The following is a 16,837-nucleotide window of genomic DNA, read 5'->3' as shown; positions in this document are numbered from 1 at the left end:
TTAGAATAAATCCTAAAAAATTTTCAGACAAAAAAATACAAGATTAACTTAAGAAATACCACTAAGTATCTTTCCAGTTTTAAGTCTGAAAATCCAAGAATTAGCAGCACAAGGCAACATCTTGTGTAATGATGCTTTTATTAGCTGCCATAGTGTATTTTACAACTGTTCTTGATAACAAAGTGATAAATATGTTAAGTATATATATTAAAAATTTAATTATATGGCTTAACAGTACAAATATTAATAATGTAGATGCTTCAAAAAAGAAGCAAAACTGCAGGGCTCCAATGTTATGAAGCAAAATCATGAACAATCGCGTTCACTTAATTCATCCGAAAGTGCAAATCTCACTTATCCCTCTTTGATCATCAGCTTCCTTTTACATTTTCAGCTTACGAACATCATTGAAAGGCCTGTAGAGAGCAGGACGTCTTTCCTGACCTCTGGAGCATTTGAGATTACATTTGCAAGACTGGATCATCATCACCATCTTGATGAAGGTGTCTCCGTTTCTGCATTGGAAGCGGACAGGTAATGTGTGCGTACGGTGAGGCCTGCAGCATCGCACGTCTGAACAGGAGCCGCAGTACCTGGGCCTGAACATTTTCAGGCTCTGGCAGCCTGAGTATGACAGTTTAATTGGGCGGCTTGCCTTCTTGATGTGGCTGCATTTCTGACCCGTCTGTTAGAGAGAAGAGATCAACTGAATCAGTTACTACACTAAAGATAACAGTAAAGACTTTTAGAGCATACCTTTAATCTTGCGGAGGAAACGCGATTGCACGGACGAATTTCACAGATCCGGCTCTCCTTAACCAGTTTGCACTGGGAATTGCTGTTGGTCATCCTAATAGACACTCCAGTGCCACAGGACTTGGAGCAGGAAGACCAAGTGGTAGTCTGAGACACGCACTTGGCTCTTCTAAATGACGTGTGACGCTTTGGGGGACTCCTGAAAGCTGCTGAAAGAGGAAAAATATGATAGAATTAAAGCTGCAAGCAGCGTTGTTAGGGCCTGAGCCCCCGCCTAACCGCGGCCGGATCGCCGGCCCGAATCCAACGGTGCAATCGGCAAATCCCTAGGCCTTGTAGTTTAGGAGATACGAGCCTCAGTTCGCTGCACAGTGCGAGTGCAGAGTTGAGAGCTGGCCCTTTAAGAGCCCCTCCCTTCTCTGCTCGCTCTCTGCCATCTCTGTCAGAGGGGAGAGCAGAGGAGGATTTGGCAGTTTAACTGTGAAACACTGTCATAACTCAGCATATGTTGGTCAAAAGTTGAATGTAAAGACATCAGTGCGTAGAGTTTTTTCTCAGGAATTCAATGGTGTGTTTTCTGAAGGTGTGAGTGTTTTAGTTTAAAAGCTACAAGTGTTTGTTTGAGAGTATGTACATGAGGGCAGAGACCCTCCAATTGTGGTTTCCATGACTACAGTAAACAAATCTCTGCCATCTGTGCTAGAGTGGAGAGCAACCGAAAAGTGTACATTTTTAGTGTGTGAAAAGCAAATAACTCCGCATATGTTGCTTGGAAGTGGGATATAATACCATATTTTTGTAGAGATTTTTCTGAGGAATCGACTGGTATGTTTTGTGAAGCTGTGAGAGTTTTAGTTTAGACGTGAGAAGCATTTGTTCGAGAGTTTGTACCATGAGAGGACACGGCCACCCCATTGACTTCCATTGTAAGCGTGAAACGTGTCTCCCCGACTTTGACGGCTTATAAAATCCAAACCGAGCGCGTAGTATATTAACCTTGAACAACTTTTAATCAGCACAGTTGGGAGAGTAATGTGTGAAAGTCTGGAAGCGATGCCATTTACGGTTTAGGAGGAGATAGATTTTGTTCGGGGAGGAGCAAAAGTCCTCATTTTGACAGTTTTGTCCAATTTGTGGACATTGTGTTGTAGATAGGTGAGAGGTCAGAGCATATGAAATTTTCGTCTTGATGAGACGAGTGCGACGGTGTTGGTCCCGTGTGTGTGGGACATTCGTGGAAGCAGTTATAATGATTCTATTTTTTTTTTAGTTTTTTTGCTCTGTAGGTGGCGCTATTGAGTTTTTTTGAATTTTTTTTTTAAAATATAAAATTTTTCGCCAGACCGGACGTGTGTGCAAAATTTCAGCGAATTTCATGCATGTTCAGGGGTTCAAATAAAGGATTTACTTGGCGTGGAAGAAAGAAAGAAAAATAATACCAAAAAACTTTACAATTTCAGATAAAATTTTTGCCACCATAGGTTTCAATGGGGGACCTCACCCCCCTGTCCCCCCCCGGACCCCTCTGTGATGTTTTTAGAGGCCTGTGATGCTCCTAAGTGTGTGTTTTTACTGCTTTTAGCGCTGACTTCGTGTCTCTCTGACTTCGAAACATAATAGGGTCTTCGCCCAGAAGTACCTTCTGGCTCAGGCCCTAATTACACATCAAACATCAGCTGATACACAGCCAATCTTAGACCAGTGTAACCAGTAGAACTACTCACCAGGCAAGGTTTTGGGTTCTCTTCTCCAGGCAGTGGGCAACTGATTGTTTGCAGGTTCATCTTTATATAGTCCACCTTTACTGTGCTTCTTTACCAAAACGCTCTTCGTCTTTACATCTTCTGAGCAGACAAACTGTTGGCAGCACAGACCCGGTACCTTGACCAGCTTTGGCTTGGCACAGCTCAGTCTGGGCAGCATGAACTCATGTGGACATAGAGATACACATCCAACAGCACCGTCCATGCAAGTGCACTGATGTTTGCAGTTTGGACGAAAGGATTCTCCGCTCTGGTAAATCTTGCTGTTGTACTCACAAGTTCTTCCAATAGATTTTGCTATTTGAGAGAAATAAGTCAATATGACTAAATTCATTAAAAATAAATGAGAGCAGAAAAGCAGTTACCATACCTCGACACACTCCCCGAACAGAACCACCTCCAAAGTTACACTCCAGTCCCTTTGTGTGGTCGCATGGTTGCGTCTCACTGCAGTCCTCAAAAAGCTGCTGAGCACAAACTGTACAGCATCCACAGCTGTCCGGAACAAGACTGACTCCTGCTGCACATCTGGGCACTTCCTGGGGACACCGGCACTCCTCACAGGAGGCTGACACCTGAGACTGAGGTAAAAACGTCAAACATGTCGAATGAAAAGTTGAAATGCTTTGAAAAGGGGTCACTTTCTAATAAATAGCGATTTCCTCACCAGAGAAACGTAAAGGATCACCACAGCGAGAGCACGCATCTTCAAGCTGCCTATCAATGAACTAACACAGCTGAGAGATGTTTGACAAGCACTTTCTCTCCCTCCTCTGATGTCCCCATCTCTTTTTATACACTCTAAGCAGATCTGACGTATGTGCGGGCTGAAGAGGTGTCCCAAAACTATGAGAGGAATGCCTCACCACGCGCCCTCCCATAAGTGGCTCCCCCCCTTCTCATCTCACTCGGAGAGCCAAGAACTGCTCAACGTCTTTGTTTCTGTTTCAGCAATGTGATATTTAACTCCAGAGGTCCAGAAATGCCATCAAGAAAAAATGTCATTTTGGTGGTCAAAGGTCAGGGTCAAAGCACACATTGTGGAGGCATACAATGGTTTTATGTCTGCTCTCAGTAATTTCAACATTAATTTCAACTATTTTTGATAGTATCCTTTGGAAAGTCATATTTATGCATTCTAATGTTTGTGTTCCCTTAAATCGCTTGTACCGTATTTACAGAGGTGAGTCACTTGGTAAACCGATAAATGTGAAGCCCATGTTTGTTTTCAGCCTAATGTTGGTTTTAAAAGTTGAACATTACTTAAAATGATTGAAATATTTGAGGATTGATGGAGTGTCGAAATATATTTGAAAAGGAAAATGTTATTGCCCAAGTTCATCACATAAAACAACTATTTATAAAATCAAATAAAAATCAAATAAAAGGGCGGAAATTGGCTTAATTGGATTGGAACGTAGCATAAATATGATAATGAATGGAGGATTTTGAGTATTTTATGGTTCAAACGGAAGTTGGGATTATGACTCCTGTTAAACTAAATTACAGAATCTAAAAGGTGATGAAAAGCAGTAGCATATAAAAAGGTGTGAAAGGTTTGAAAAAACAAGAAAATAATTGAAGCCTAATTAACATGAATGAGACAAAAAGTTTAATAAATTTGAGATTGTACAAAATACATGGAGGAATTTTTTTGTTTTCATTTTGCTCTCAGCTGAGAGTTGACTTGAAAAGCACAGATATACACACTTATTCAGCTTGAAATACATATTCGTTTGGAAGGCATATAATTAACAACTTGTTGTCAAGGCTTTGTAGAAAATCCTGATTTTAAAAAGGTGCGATTTTTATCTCACACGTTGCTCGTTCGCACTGCAACACTTACTGTACTTGCCTATAGTGTGCTCATGAATATGAAAACATCAGACCACTCAAAGCAAATGTTATGGCAGTTACTGATAGAGGCATGTAGATATGTAAAGGACAAAAAAACTCCCTTATTCCTAAAAACTGAACTATTCTATCACCGGCAACATGTAATTGTGTGCAGCCCTGCAAGGGATTTAATAGCACACCACAAGTTCTGACATAAATATTGAAGAGAAGCTAAATATTTCAACCTCTAGCGGATTTTCTTTCTTAGACGGACTCAGAAATGTGTGTTTGGACTGTCTCACATAAACTGTGATGAGTGTTTGTGTAAAGTCTAACTTTGCGAGTGTTAAAAGTCACATTTGAAATTCCTGTCATTCACCTTTGAGGGTGTGGATGGATTAGAGTTTGTTTGACTATTTCAAAAGGGAGATGAGAGCCTCCTGGAATGTTTGAACCCTTGGATTTCAGAGAGAGTGCGAGAAGTACACCAAACAAAAACAACAGAGAAGAAAAAGAAAACTTGCACAGCGCCCCGAGCAACATTCCTCTTAGAGTGAACATTGCAGGTTTCTTTAATGGATGTCAGGATAAACAGGCATCTTTCTCCATCCACATCAAAGATTAACGAAAATTATCATGGAATAATCCTTTCATTAAACCTGTGAGAACAAGAGGCAGAGTAAGGCAGACTGCAGCCTCCTTGTTATCTAACACGGGTTACAAAGGCTAGCTTGAATCCATGCCAATGCAGGAGCATGAAGGGAGGACAAGCATGAGCCTGGTGCATTCCCATTTCCTGGAAATTGCTGACTGTTATGGTTTATAGTGGAAACTTGAATCTCCAAAGCTTTAATATAAAGAATTTTCAGAACAATGTTAGGTAATATGCATGATGGATGAGAGGCAGCTGGAGAAGCTGGAGAGAACACAAACTCTGTGTGAGAGTTTGATGCTCTCATTGATACAACAAATGCAATTAGCATGCAGGGGAAGCCAAGAAGCAACTAGCGTAGCTCTTCTGTGCTTGTCATAAAGACTGGAAAGAAGAGTGGTCTCACAGAAAAAATGTGAAGTGACCAAAACCTCTTTAAAAACATGCCAACTTTTGGGAAATACACTTATCGACTATCTTCCCCAGAGCTAGAAAAGAAGATAAATACCCTTCCCTCCTCTGAGTGTGCATAGCCACAGACGCTTGCCAAGGCTAGTTAGCTTAGCGCAATGAATGTTAGTAGGTTGGAAGTGTTAGCAAATATCACTGAAAAGTCAACAAGTAGAATTTTTTTCATAACAGTCTTTGTCTGCATTCATATTACAAGGGTTGTGAATAACTTTCATTAAGAATCAACCATATTAAACAATGAGTTACTATCATTTTTCAATCAGACTCGCGGTCCTATTTATCAAACTGGGCTCAGTGATTTAACTTGAATCTCAAAATTTCACCTAACAAGACAAAACATTTGTCCAACAACTGCTACAAATATTCATGGCTGTCCTGCACGAGTGGTCAAGACCAAAGTAGCCTATGCTAACTTGCCCATCCACAGTAACTGCCATAACATGAACAGTCATTGTGCTAAGCTAATTAGCAGTCAGATGGGCTCTGCAAGTCTCAGTTTGCAGAGATGGAATCCAGGGAGGATAGTGAGGAATCATATTTCCCAAGAAGTTGATGTATTGCTTTAACAATGCATTGCACTGCATCCACAGACACAATGCAAATGTAGAATGTAGTTTGTCTTGAAAATGTACATATTAAAAAAAAAAAAAAAAAAACAGTCAGGAAGACACATAACGGATTGGTGTCCAAATCTCTGGTAAACACAGACTGGCTAACTGAAAAGGCAAGTAGTTCTCAGCTTGCTGTCATGTGAAAATGGGTCATTCACTTTGAGGCAGGCGAGAATGTCTGTGGCTGCAGGTAAAACTGCACATCCATTTGTATAAGTTGCTTTTGGTTTCATTCCCTGCTGTGTAGGAATACTGGCTTCTCTCAGCTGATTCAGCATTATTTCCAGGTGACTGCACTCTGAATGTTTGACAGATGCACAAAGCTTTTCCACTGTTTCTTTTCCTGCACTAGAATCCCTGAGCACACCGATCGACTGATTAACACATAATTTTGGTAGAAATTACTGGGATGCCACAAGAGCCACGCACATTTATTGAAGCTGGAATGTCTCCTATTTTAAATCATTATCATCAGAAGAACCTCACGGAGAGCAATAGTAGGACATGGCCTGGTTTGATGTACTGTAGCTCTGCGTTTTTCAGTAACATTGCAGAACATGACAAAACAAGCCTGACAATAATCACTTTAGGGAGCACCCATCCTCAAAGAGTTTGAGGCAAATCATGATTAGAGGGAAGTGAAAATCGTAACTGTGTGGGTCGTGCCATTTCTTTTAGGTTTACTGGAGTGAAACTGTGGTTCTTCTCATGTTTTTAGGTCACTGAAGATTATGAGTCATCTCTACTATTCTCACATTTCTATAGGTTAAACATTTATCACTGTTCCTGTCTCTTTTTGGCTACACCGAATAATGTCTCAGAAGAACTGCATGTCAAACTGAATTGAGGATGTTTTAAAATAGGAAGAATAAGCATTGATGCTACTTTGTAGCTATTAAGATGGTACTTTTACTTCACTAAGTATTATAATACAGGACTTTTACTTGAAACTGTGTATTTTTTACATGTGTCTTCAGTCATTCTAGATAATGAAAGCTGCAAGCAGCGTTGTTAGGGCCTGAGCATCCTCGCGCCAGGAGTCGTCCCGAATCCAACAGTGTATTTTGTAAATTTTGTAGTTTAGGAGATAGAAGCATCAGTGCGAGGCAAAGTGTGAGTGCAGAGCTGAGAGCTGGCCCTTTAAGAGCCCCTGCCCCGCTGCTCTCTGCAGTCAGTGCCAGAGTGGAGAGCAGAGCAGGTTTTTGTGACAGTTTTTAGTGTGAAAAACTGTCCTAACTCCACATATGTTGGTCAAAAGTGGAATGTAATATCATATTTTTGTAGGGATTTTTGTCAGGAATGCAATGGTGCGCTTTGTGAAGGTGCGTGAGTTTTAGTTCAGACGTGACAAGCCTGTGTTTGAGAGTATGTACCATGAGGGGAGACAGCCTCCCCATTGGTTTCCATCGTATGTGGGATAATGTGTCCCTGACTTTGAGGGCTTATAAAATGCAAACCGTGTGACTAATATAAAAACTTTTAACAACTTTTGATCCTCAAAGTGTCCTGAGTCATGTATAACTTTTTGAAGCGATACCATTAACGCCCTAGGAGGAGATAGCATTTGTTTGGGGTGTGTAAATGTCCACATTTGGACAGTTTTGTCCATGTTGTGGGCTTCCTCTTGGTTTCACATTGGGGGTGTCGGCATATGATTTGTGCGTCTTGATGAGACGGATTAGTCGGTGCTGGTCCCATGTGTGTACAACATTCCTAGGGGCATTTATGGGCAGAAATGCGTTTTTTTCTGCCTAGATGGCGCTATTGAGTTTTGTCCCAAAAAAAAAATTGGATTATTGACTTTTCCACCAGACTGGATGTGTGTGCAAAATTTGGTGAGTTTTCAGGCGTGTTTAGGGGGTCAGTTTTAGGTTTTAGTGTTTTGAGTGTGTCGAGCAAACATGGGTCTTCGCCCCGAAGTACCTTCAGGCTCAGGCCCTAACAAACACAGCAAAAACAGAAGGCCTTTTTTCCTCCCATTGAAATTAATGGTATACCTCACCCTCCACCCCGCCTGTGTGGGGGTTTTTTTCGCGAGGGATAGTGTTTAGTGTGTCATTTTGAGTTTTTCGTGTTTGAGTGTGTGCAGCAAATGCAATAGGGTCTTCGCCCCGAAGTACCTTCGGGCTCAGGCCCTAATTAAAGGTTGCTACTGTTGCAGCTGGGCTGTGAGGTCACCATGCACCAGTAAGAAAGATTAAGTTTATAAGTAAGTTTAACTGCTGCCAAATGAGAGAGAGAAAGTGGGAAGTCAAACCAACATGGTCTGAACACACCCAATCAGGAAAAATAAGTGAAAACAACTGTGTGGGTTTTACTGCCATTCCTCCAGTGTGCAGGGCCATAGTCGGTTTAATGCAGCCATCCAATAAATCCTAAGAGTTATTATGTCCAATTCTACTTTAGTGTGATTTTGTGTGCTCTCTGTTTATGGGGCTGCGTAACTGATTCGCTTTACACTAAAAGAGGTTCCTAACATTTTATCCATCTTACCAGAACAGCGGGTAATGATCGGAACTATGGCTCTGTGACGGACAAGGGAAACCAAATGGGACGAAAACAAAAACAATCTTGGTTGAATATTAGCTTAAATAACTTGATTCAGTAGTTAATTATTTTCAGAACATTGCACCACGGAATTATGTTATATCATATGATAATTTGTAACATTAAACTATGATATCAGTTTGAGCTTTACGCAAAAAGCCAGTGCTTTTTTCAACTTTTACAATATGAAAAGATTACATTTATCTATTTATTTTTTACTTCTACTCAGTAAATAGTATGCATTTGCTTTACTTTTAACGATTATTTAATATTTTTTCTTAAATGAATTAAAATTAGACCAAACCTTAGCCGCGTCTAGCGTTTACAAGGATTTTGTTATGAATGTTTATTGTCTGATTAGTAAAACGCGTGTTCACTTTCATGTCAAAATGGCTGAGCAGGTCTGTATCAGGAAGTCCAACAGCACCACCCAGCGGTGTGGACGGGAACAACTCGTCACCTGTTCGAAACAATGAGTGGCGCTTAAGATAGACCACCGCGACACGACGCGAGAGGTAACACGGTCGTATTTACATTATTTTAAAACAAAATTTATCTTTAAAATACACTTTTGATTCACACTGTTTAAAAAAAAAAAGATATCATAGATCTTGACGGTTTTGCTTTCCACTTCTCCTCTCGAGTCGACGTCAATCAGGAAGTCCGGGGAATTTTTTTTTTGTCGGTGCTTGAGACGTAAATTCAATGGACGCCTCAACTTTCATCGACAGTAATAGACAGTAAGGTTTTTAGTGCACATCATTTATGTATCGATGTGGTTTATTTTCCTAACACTAGTTTACTAACTCAGTGGTCATTGCGTTACCTGGATTTTCACTTTGCGGGTGAGAGGGATGGATGTTCCTCACCTCACCGAAGATGAAATGGCAGAGATTAAAAAAGACGTAAGTATAAGATGTAGCTTTCCATGAACTGCTTTCTGATGAGCAGAACAAACAGATTGTTCCTCACGTTTCCTTTATATTTTACGAAATATTCTGTGAAAGTAGGAAATAGTGACCACACCCTCTCAACCCTCATCAACGAATGAAATGTTGAAGTGCATAAAACATAAACTGATTAACAGGTTTTACTCCTGTGGTCGTGTGCAACAGTATCTAGAAGCTAATTATGTACAGCTAACTGCCCTGGAGAGCTGGATCAAATCTGGTTGCATGTGGTTTTAGTTGACTTTATGTAGCCATTTTAACTGTAGTTTTTAGTTTCGGATTACCTTTCTTGACCCCGTGTGTTCTCTCTTTTCCTGTTTGGTTGTGGTTCTCTAGGTGCTGATCAGGCTGCGGTTCTACCTCTGCGACAAGATCCGAGCCGAACGCCACCTGGACTTTCTGCGTTCTCGCAGGATCCTGACGCGGGACGATGCGGAGGAGATCAGCTGCAGGACCACGCAGACCACGAGGACGGCCAAGTTGCTGGACTTCCTGGAAGTGAACCCCCGCGGCCTGGATGCCCTGATTGATTCCATTCGGGAGTTACGCTCGCAGAACTTCATCATTGCTAAAATCACAGATGAGGTGCAAAAGGCCAAAAATGAGAAGATGGAGTCCCTCAGAGGTTTGGAGCCTGACTAGAATCTGTTGATGTTCTTGTCTTTGATAATGGAAACTAATGGCGTCCTATATTTACACTCCACAGCTTCCGTTTCATCAGTTGACAGCACAACCAGCCCTACAACCACAACCAGCGACCTCTCCAGGACCTTTTCAAACGAGTCCACCATGATCTTCCATCCAGATGGAGAACGGAGCCCTTTCACCTCTGATGTCTCAGGTTCTGTCAGTCCACCACTTTCACAGAAAGGTGAAGACTTGTGCTCTGTGGCTGCCGTGAGCATCGCCGTACCCTCCTCCACGACCTCTTCCATCCTTCCCAGACCCGGAGACCCAGGAGCTCCCCCGCTGCCCGAGGAAGCAATGGTTGAATCCCCCTCCAACTTAGGTGCTGGAGCAACGGGGTGCACCAGCAGTGGAGGGGACCCAAACTTCCAGCCCCTCCGCTCGCGCTCTCTCACACCAGCAACACGCATGAGCAACTTTTAAGTTGTTTTGGACCGTTAGCAAGACAAACAGAACCCTTTGACATCAAACACTCGCATTCTTTTTTGCCTTGTTTGTTCAAGTTTTTGTTGTACGTGAGCTGCAAACTACAGCTACTACTTACAATGCAACTATTAGACTTTGAAGAGGAAAATATGTTTTACGCTTATTTTATTTCCCATCACCTTAACTATTACATCATTATAGAAAGATTTTCTGCTTCATATCATTTACGAAGTTGTTGTTTTTAGATGCAAACTGTAGTGAGAGACCTTTTGCTAAAAAAGTTGTCCTCAGAGTCAGCATTATGATTGATTTCTAATTATCAAAGGAACCATTTGACGGCTGCTTAAAGAACTTGCATATTTCAGTCGATACTAAAAAAAAGAAAAGAAAGTTCTCAATGCCAAAAAAAAGAAGAAGATCGGACCCCTCTACTCATCAGCTCATTTAAAGGGCTGTGTTTTCCTGCTTGACTGTATGCCTGCTTGAAAGAGATACTGCAGCTACAGTGGCAGTGAAAGTATAAAGATTACACACTGGAATAACTATTTATCTGTCAGCAGAGCCAGTTCGATCTTCGAACACGTCTTACGGTTGTCATACCTGTTTCTGGAGTGTTAAGTCAACAAACTGTTGCTTTCATCACTACGCAAGTCTTGAATCACAGCACTCACTGAATACTTCCTGGTAATCCACAGTAATCTGTCTAGGAAAGGCTTTTATTTTTATTTTTATTTTTATTTTTATTTTTTTTTTGGTGGTTGTTCATGTTGTGACTTTTGTAATTGTTTTTCTTGATAGGAATTGGAAGTACGGAAGCCCTAAGAGGACGTGGACATCTACTAGCTAGTAAAACTGGGCTTTGCTAGCTAGTTCACTAACTAGTTAAGCTGTGCATTCATGTTTAAAACATTTTGACATTTACCCTGGTTGTTTTTTTGTTTGTTTTTTTAAACGGTTGCCCCCCCCCCCCCAACACCCTGGCTTGATAGTAACATCAAGTTTTGAGTGATCACCTGATAATTCCTCCATTTAATTTGTTTTTCCTGTTTAATTTATTGCCCATGTCGCCTTAGGGGCTCCGTACACTCCTGTACGACAGATGCGTGTGAGTTTTTCTTTTAGTTGTTTAGCTTTGATTTGAAGCCGCGATACTGCTTAGGGATGCATGGTAATATCAACACATCATCTTCATTTGCTGATGTTGGTCTTTTTTTTTTTTACATGTGTCACAATCAGTTAAATTGCGGTCCAGCAAAGTAAGATTTCTTCATTTTCAGTTCATGTGGTGACAGTGAGCAGTTGGCTTTTTTTTTTTTTTTTTATGTTTTAGAAATTTGGAGAAAAACAAAAGTTACTCTTTGGTTATTTGTGTTTGTCAGTATGACAAAATGTTAATATCATATTCACTTGTTTCTATACAAAATACCTGCTATTGGCCAAATCAGTTGTAAAATATCAGCGTATCTGATATCGGCAATAAATCCAATATCATGCATCCCTAATATTTTTGGTCTTTTGTGTTGATGTTTCTTTTGAGCTGCCTTCCACTTGTGCATAATATAAAGTACTAGTCTGAGTCTCTGCAATATAATTAGAATAATATAATCATTGAGGGAAAAACTTTGAGAGAAGTCTATGTACAGCGTCTCCATGCTTTACGTGGAAGCTCTATTTATGTTACGGAAAAACTGGAAAAGCTCAGAATGACGTAGAGGTGTGACATCGTGTCATCGTGGCAAGGGCTGGTGCTCACAGACAGCCTGGAGAAGCCTCGAGAGCAGAGCCTTCTTTCTCTGGCAGCAGCACAGCAGGTGTTAGCAGGTAATCCATCCATTATTATTACTTTTATTGATCATTTAAATGATCACGTTGTGATTGTTAATCCTTTCCCCAGCTTCGGCTCTGTCACCATACAGCAATGGAATGTTATATATCAAATAACTACACAGTCCTGATATCAGATATGTAGCTAACCTCAAGTTTGGCGTGTGTGTTTGTGTGTGTGTCTTTGAAGTGATTGATAACCAAATTTGATGCGGACAAACACACTTTTGGGACTTTTCAGAGAAGTTGGAGTATTTTGTGTTCACTCCAGAATCATATTCTAGAGAGTTGAAATGACAGCAGAGAAGCTGTCGCTGGAGAACCAGTTTGATAAACATCAGAATGACTGGAATGGCTGAACTCTCGCCTCACATTTCGGATGTATATTGAACCTTGACCAAAGAAAACATGACGAATTTATTAAAAAATGAAGACATACGGTGTTCTTGTTCAGTAGTTCAATGGAGGAGTCTGAGTCGCTGGTGGCTGCGAGGTCAGAGGAGAGGAGGTCTAACGGCCACTGCAGATGGAGCGCTCACTCTCCCAGCTTGGAGTCAAAGGTGGTGGAGGACTTGAGGCGGAGGCTGAAGTACTTCTTCATGAACCCGTGTCAGAAATACAGAGCCAGGGGTCGCAAACCTTGGAAACTGATGCTCCAAATATTAAAAATAGCAATCATCACAGTCCAGGTAGAATATATCGGTCATTGTCATTTTTACAGCATGCATGCATGCGGTCTAATTATCGTTCATCTGTGTCTTCCCCTGTGAAGTTAGTCTCATTTGGCCTGAGCAACGAAATGATGGTCACCTTCAAAGATGAAAACCTGATGACGTTCAGGCATCTGTTCCTCAAAGGGTACAAGGAGCAGCAGCTGGGAGGACACGCACTCTACACCAAAGCAGATGTGTATGATCACATCTACTATGTCATCGATCGGGTATTGAGATTTTTCATGAATCGCAACGTATACTGCGTGCTATATGATTTCAGGTGCAAAAATACCGTTGTTTTATTTTGTTCCTTTTCTTTACAGTATGTCAAACTCCAGAACCTGACGGTTGGTAATCTGGCATATGAGAGGGTTGGCGGTGAATACACGCCTCTGTCCGTGTGTCAGGAGTTCTACAGAAACAGCAGCATCGATCCTGGGAACGAGACCTTTGACATCGATCCGCATATCGATAAAGGTACATTCATCGCATGTTTTAAGTATTCTAAATAAACAGCTGTATCTGTATCACTAGATGTTTTGTTTGTATGGAAAATGACTCATTGAACAAATGGAAAATCATAAATTGACTTGTCACTGCCTGAAAAGAGGAAGCCGGTTCTGCCGGCAGTCAGAGGAACAGATGCTGAATTATGTTCTACTAAACTTCTGTCTGAATTTCCTCCTCTCAGAATGTATTTCCATATTCCCCGTACAGTCCGACGACGGCAGTTTGGCGACACACACAAACTTCTCCTTAGATTTTAAGAGGTGAGCGAACTGAAAATACTGGTTTGAACTCCAGGCGATAAGAGCGCTAATGTGTGTTTACGCCTCCAGGCTGCTGTCAGTCAACATGTACCTCACACTAAAGACCATCAATCTGCAGACAGTGAGACATCACGAGCTGCCGGACTGTTATATCTTCCACATAATAGTTAGTGTGAAAACAGCAACACTCTAATTTGAGCTCAGTTTTGTGTTTTTTGTTTTTTTCACTGACACAATCTCTCCGTGTTTTGACACAGATTATGTTTGACAATCGTGCTCACAGCGGAAAGATAAAGGTTGATGTCGAAAATGATGTTCGAATCAATGAATGCAGAGACTGGAACGTGGAAGGCACTTGTAAGTTTTTACCTCAGTGCTTCCAGCAGGTGGTGCTGTTGTATGAACCTGCTCAGGTCACTTGTTGCAGTGATGACAGCACTGGTGCATCTTGTGAGCTGACGTCTGTGAGATCTGATTTGTAGCCGGCAGTAACGACTACCTCCTGCTGCTGTTTGACTCGGTGGTCATCCTCGCCTGCTTCACCTCGCTGATCCTCTGCATGAGATCCGTCATCAACGGCATCCAACTCCAGTTTGTGAGTATTACAGTGAATCAGTTGTTCGTTATTATTATCAAAGCGTACCTCTAGAGATTGAACCTCCCACTTCCATTGAAGATTTAAACCTTTACCGAGCGATAAACAACAGTCAAACTCACTGTAATGGAAGACTGACTCTCTCTTAATAATAATTAAAATGTACAGATTTATTTACAGAGTGTGTGTGTGTGTGTGTGTGTGTGTGTGTGTGTGTGTGTGTGTGTGTGTGTGTGTGTGTGTGTGTGTATTTGTCTTGTGCAGGAGTTCAACACATTCTTTCACGCCTACTATAATAAAATTGTAACCTTATCGGACCGTATGGAGTTCGTCAACGGTTGGTACATCCTCATCATCATCAGTGACATGCTCACCATCGCGGGGTCGGCACTCAAAATCGGGATACAGACAAAGGTGAATGCAGCTGTGTTCTTTATACTGCGGTGGTTGATTTTTTTTTTTAAAAACTTGGTAAAGAGGTTTGTATTTCATGTATTTGGCAGTACCTGACAAGCTATGACGTCTGTAGCATTTTGCTGGGGACAGCAACGATGCTCGTCTGGGTTGGTGTGATTCGTTACCTCGGCTTCTTCAGGAAATACAATGTAAGAACATCCATGAGGCTTCTTTTGTTTGAGACTGTCTAGATGAGCCCATTTTGACAGCTTTTAATCTTTCTCAGATCTTAATCTTAACCCTGAGGGCTGCCTTCCCAAATGTGATCCGGTTCTGCTGCTGCGTGGCTATGATCTACCTCGGCTACTGTTTCTGCGGGTGGATCGTGCTCGGGCCTTACCATGACAAAGTACGGAATCACCTGCAGAATATTGTTACATCAAACGTCAGTGTGGCTGAATAAATATTCCCAAGTGTTCCTTCAAACATACCAAAATATGTTTTCCAGTTCCGAACGCTCGACAAGGTGACGGAGTGCCTCTTCTCGCTCATTAACGGGGATGACATGTACGCCACCTTCCTGAAGATGAGAGACAAGGGCTACATGGTGTGGCTCTTCAGCAGACTCTACCTCTACTCCTTCATCTCCATCTTCATCTACATGGTGCTCAGCCTCTTCATCGCTCTCATCACTGACACCTATGAGACTATCAAGGTCAGTCTCCTAACAGTTTACAGCTTGTACGTTCCTCTCCTAATGGTTTAATTTGTGCTTTTAACTGATCCCCCAGCATCTACAGCAAGACAAAGCGCCAGTGTCACAGCTTCTAGCCTTCATAGCTGAGTGCAGGGACGAGCCAGAGTCCGGGAGATACCAGACTGATGAGGAACCGACATCCTGCTGCCTCTTTTCTTGCTGCTGCTTTGGATGCAGGAAGAAGATGTAGATTATTGCTGCTCGACAGTGACTAAGTCCCCCAAACACTCCGAAATATCTGAGGAGCAACAACAATATATTTTTTCTCTAGTGCTACTTGACCTGCTGGAAACTACTGAAGCAAGACTGTTTAAGGGATTAACACAATAACCTGGAGGAATACGCTCAAAAACATAACTGTGGACATTATTTTCTTGGTCAGAAAACCGTTGGAGGGGACCTGGATCATTTCTAACTCTGAGTCTTTATGAAATGCTGTAAACTCTGGACATAAAGTGTTATTCTGACCAGTAATAATATAGTACAGGTTGCTTATAATATATAGCTTGTACTTCGATACATTTTTAAAATACCCTCTGGCAGTTCAAGGTAACTAACCTGACTGTTTTCTGTTTACTAGATATCAAGTTCGTTTTACTGAGCGCTCTCATAATGTAAACTTTCTTTTTTGTAATTTTATTTCATTTTTTTGTTTTTTGTTTTTTTCTGCAGTATTTGATGTATGTTAAAAATGAGTGACAATGTTTAATAATGCATATTAAGAGTAAAGATTTCATTCCTGCAGGATATAATGTCTTAAAATGAAGTCTTTCGCTTGTAGTTGAGTCATCATGGAATAGATTTTCACACATTCTTACGCTTCATATCCCAGAGGGAAATATACAACTTTTTACTTGATTGCAAAGTATTTTCTACAAAATGGACTTGTGAAATATGGTGTTGGGTGATAAATTGAACTACCCAACAGTGAATCTTAGAACAACTGAAGCTGCACTTGATAGTGGAAAAAAACAATAGTCATCCATCATGATGAAATAACCATATTAATACCAACTTTAAAAGATTATCATTGTTGGATTCACAGTAGTTCAAAATGGGACCTATCTAAACAAACTGCAACAG

At 41.2% G+C, this 16,837-nt stretch overlaps 3 protein-coding genes across 5 annotated transcripts; 2 read left to right on the top strand and 1 right to left on the bottom strand.

Moving 5' to 3' along the window:
- Positions 1–126: 126 nt before the first annotated feature.
- LOC147261818 (CCN family member 1-like) lies at positions 127–3,322 on the bottom strand. 2 transcript variants are annotated; one of them, XM_086204043.1, is made up of 5 exons: positions 3,187–3,322; positions 2,890–3,100; positions 2,481–2,816; positions 757–962; positions 127–685 (listed from the first exon to the last, which is right to left on the bottom strand). In XM_086204043.1, exons 1-5 carry the CDS (start codon positions 3,223–3,225, stop codon positions 383–385), a joined length of 1,095 nt encoding a protein of 364 aa, XP_086060169.1. In that variant the 5' UTR covers positions 3,226–3,322; the 3' UTR covers positions 127–382. The 2 variants fall into 2 exon arrangements, with proteins under 2 accessions (XP_086060169.1, XP_086060168.1); XM_086204042.1 differs by having other exon boundaries at positions 757–965; positions 3,187–3,316.
- A 5,836-nt stretch (positions 3,323–9,158) lies between these two features.
- Positions 9,159–10,696, top strand: bcl10 (BCL10 immune signaling adaptor). The gene is made up of 4 exons (XM_086204044.1): positions 9,159–9,376; positions 9,448–9,541; positions 9,923–10,211; positions 10,293–10,696. The coding sequence occupies exons 1-4, from the start codon at positions 9,342–9,344 to the stop codon at positions 10,694–10,696; spliced, it is 822 nt and encodes a 273-aa protein (XP_086060170.1). The 5' UTR covers positions 9,159–9,341.
- Positions 10,697–12,374: 1,678 nt separating this feature from the next.
- Positions 12,375–16,523, top strand: LOC147261816 (mucolipin-3-like). 2 transcript variants are annotated; one of them, XM_086204041.1, is made up of 13 exons: positions 12,375–12,520; positions 12,978–13,212; positions 13,296–13,463; positions 13,560–13,713; positions 13,928–14,006; positions 14,076–14,172; positions 14,264–14,363; positions 14,489–14,601; positions 14,866–15,015; positions 15,105–15,206; positions 15,284–15,406; positions 15,506–15,661; positions 15,789–16,523. In XM_086204041.1, the coding sequence occupies exons 2-13, from the start codon at positions 12,985–12,987 to the stop codon at positions 15,942–15,944; spliced, it is 1,626 nt and encodes a 541-aa protein (XP_086060167.1). In that variant the 5' UTR covers positions 12,375–12,520; positions 12,978–12,984; the 3' UTR covers positions 15,945–16,523. The 2 variants fall into 2 exon arrangements, with proteins under 2 accessions (XP_086060167.1, XP_086060166.1); XM_086204040.1 differs by having other exon boundaries at positions 15,506–15,712; positions 15,789–16,520.
- Positions 16,524–16,837: the final 314 nt, after the last annotated feature.

This window comes from Aulostomus chinensis, chromosome 5 (assembly GCF_037954235.1).
Source record: "Aulostomus chinensis isolate RoL2024-O1b breed Wild chromosome 5, RoL_Achi_v1.0, whole genome shotgun sequence".
NCBI lineage: Eukaryota > Metazoa > Chordata > Actinopteri > Syngnathiformes > Aulostomidae > Aulostomus > Aulostomus chinensis.
This window is presented reverse-complemented; position numbering and strand designations above follow the sequence as displayed.

Coding starts and splice junctions, on each gene's coding strand:
- LOC147261818 (XM_086204042.1), bottom strand. CDS start 3,225: ATGCGTGCTCTCGCTGTGGTGATCCTTTACGTTTCTCTG. Junction 3,101..3,186: donor TGATCCTTTACGTTTCTCTG/GTGAGGAAATCG, acceptor TTTTTACCTCAG/TCTCAGGTGTCAGCCTCCTG. Junction 686..756: donor TTTCCTCCGCAAGATTAAAG/GTATGCTCTAAA, acceptor TCTCTCTAACAG/ACGGGTCAGAAATGCAGCCA.
- bcl10 (XM_086204044.1), top strand. CDS start 9,342: ATGGACGCCTCAACTTTCATCGACAGTAATAGACA. Junction 9,377..9,447: donor TTCATCGACAGTAATAGACA/GTAAGGTTTTTA, acceptor TTACTAACTCAG/TGGTCATTGCGTTACCTGGA. Junction 9,542..9,922: donor TGGCAGAGATTAAAAAAGAC/GTAAGTATAAGA, acceptor GTGGTTCTCTAG/GTGCTGATCAGGCTGCGGTT.
- LOC147261816 (XM_086204040.1), top strand. CDS start 12,985: ATGGAGGAGTCTGAGTCGCTGGTGGCTGCGAGGTCAGAGGAGAGGAGG. Junction 13,714..13,927: donor CGATCCGCATATCGATAAAG/GTACATTCATCG, acceptor TCCTCCTCTCAG/AATGTATTTCCATATTCCCC. Junction 15,407..15,505: donor TCGGGCCTTACCATGACAAA/GTACGGAATCAC, acceptor TATGTTTTCCAG/TTCCGAACGCTCGACAAGGT.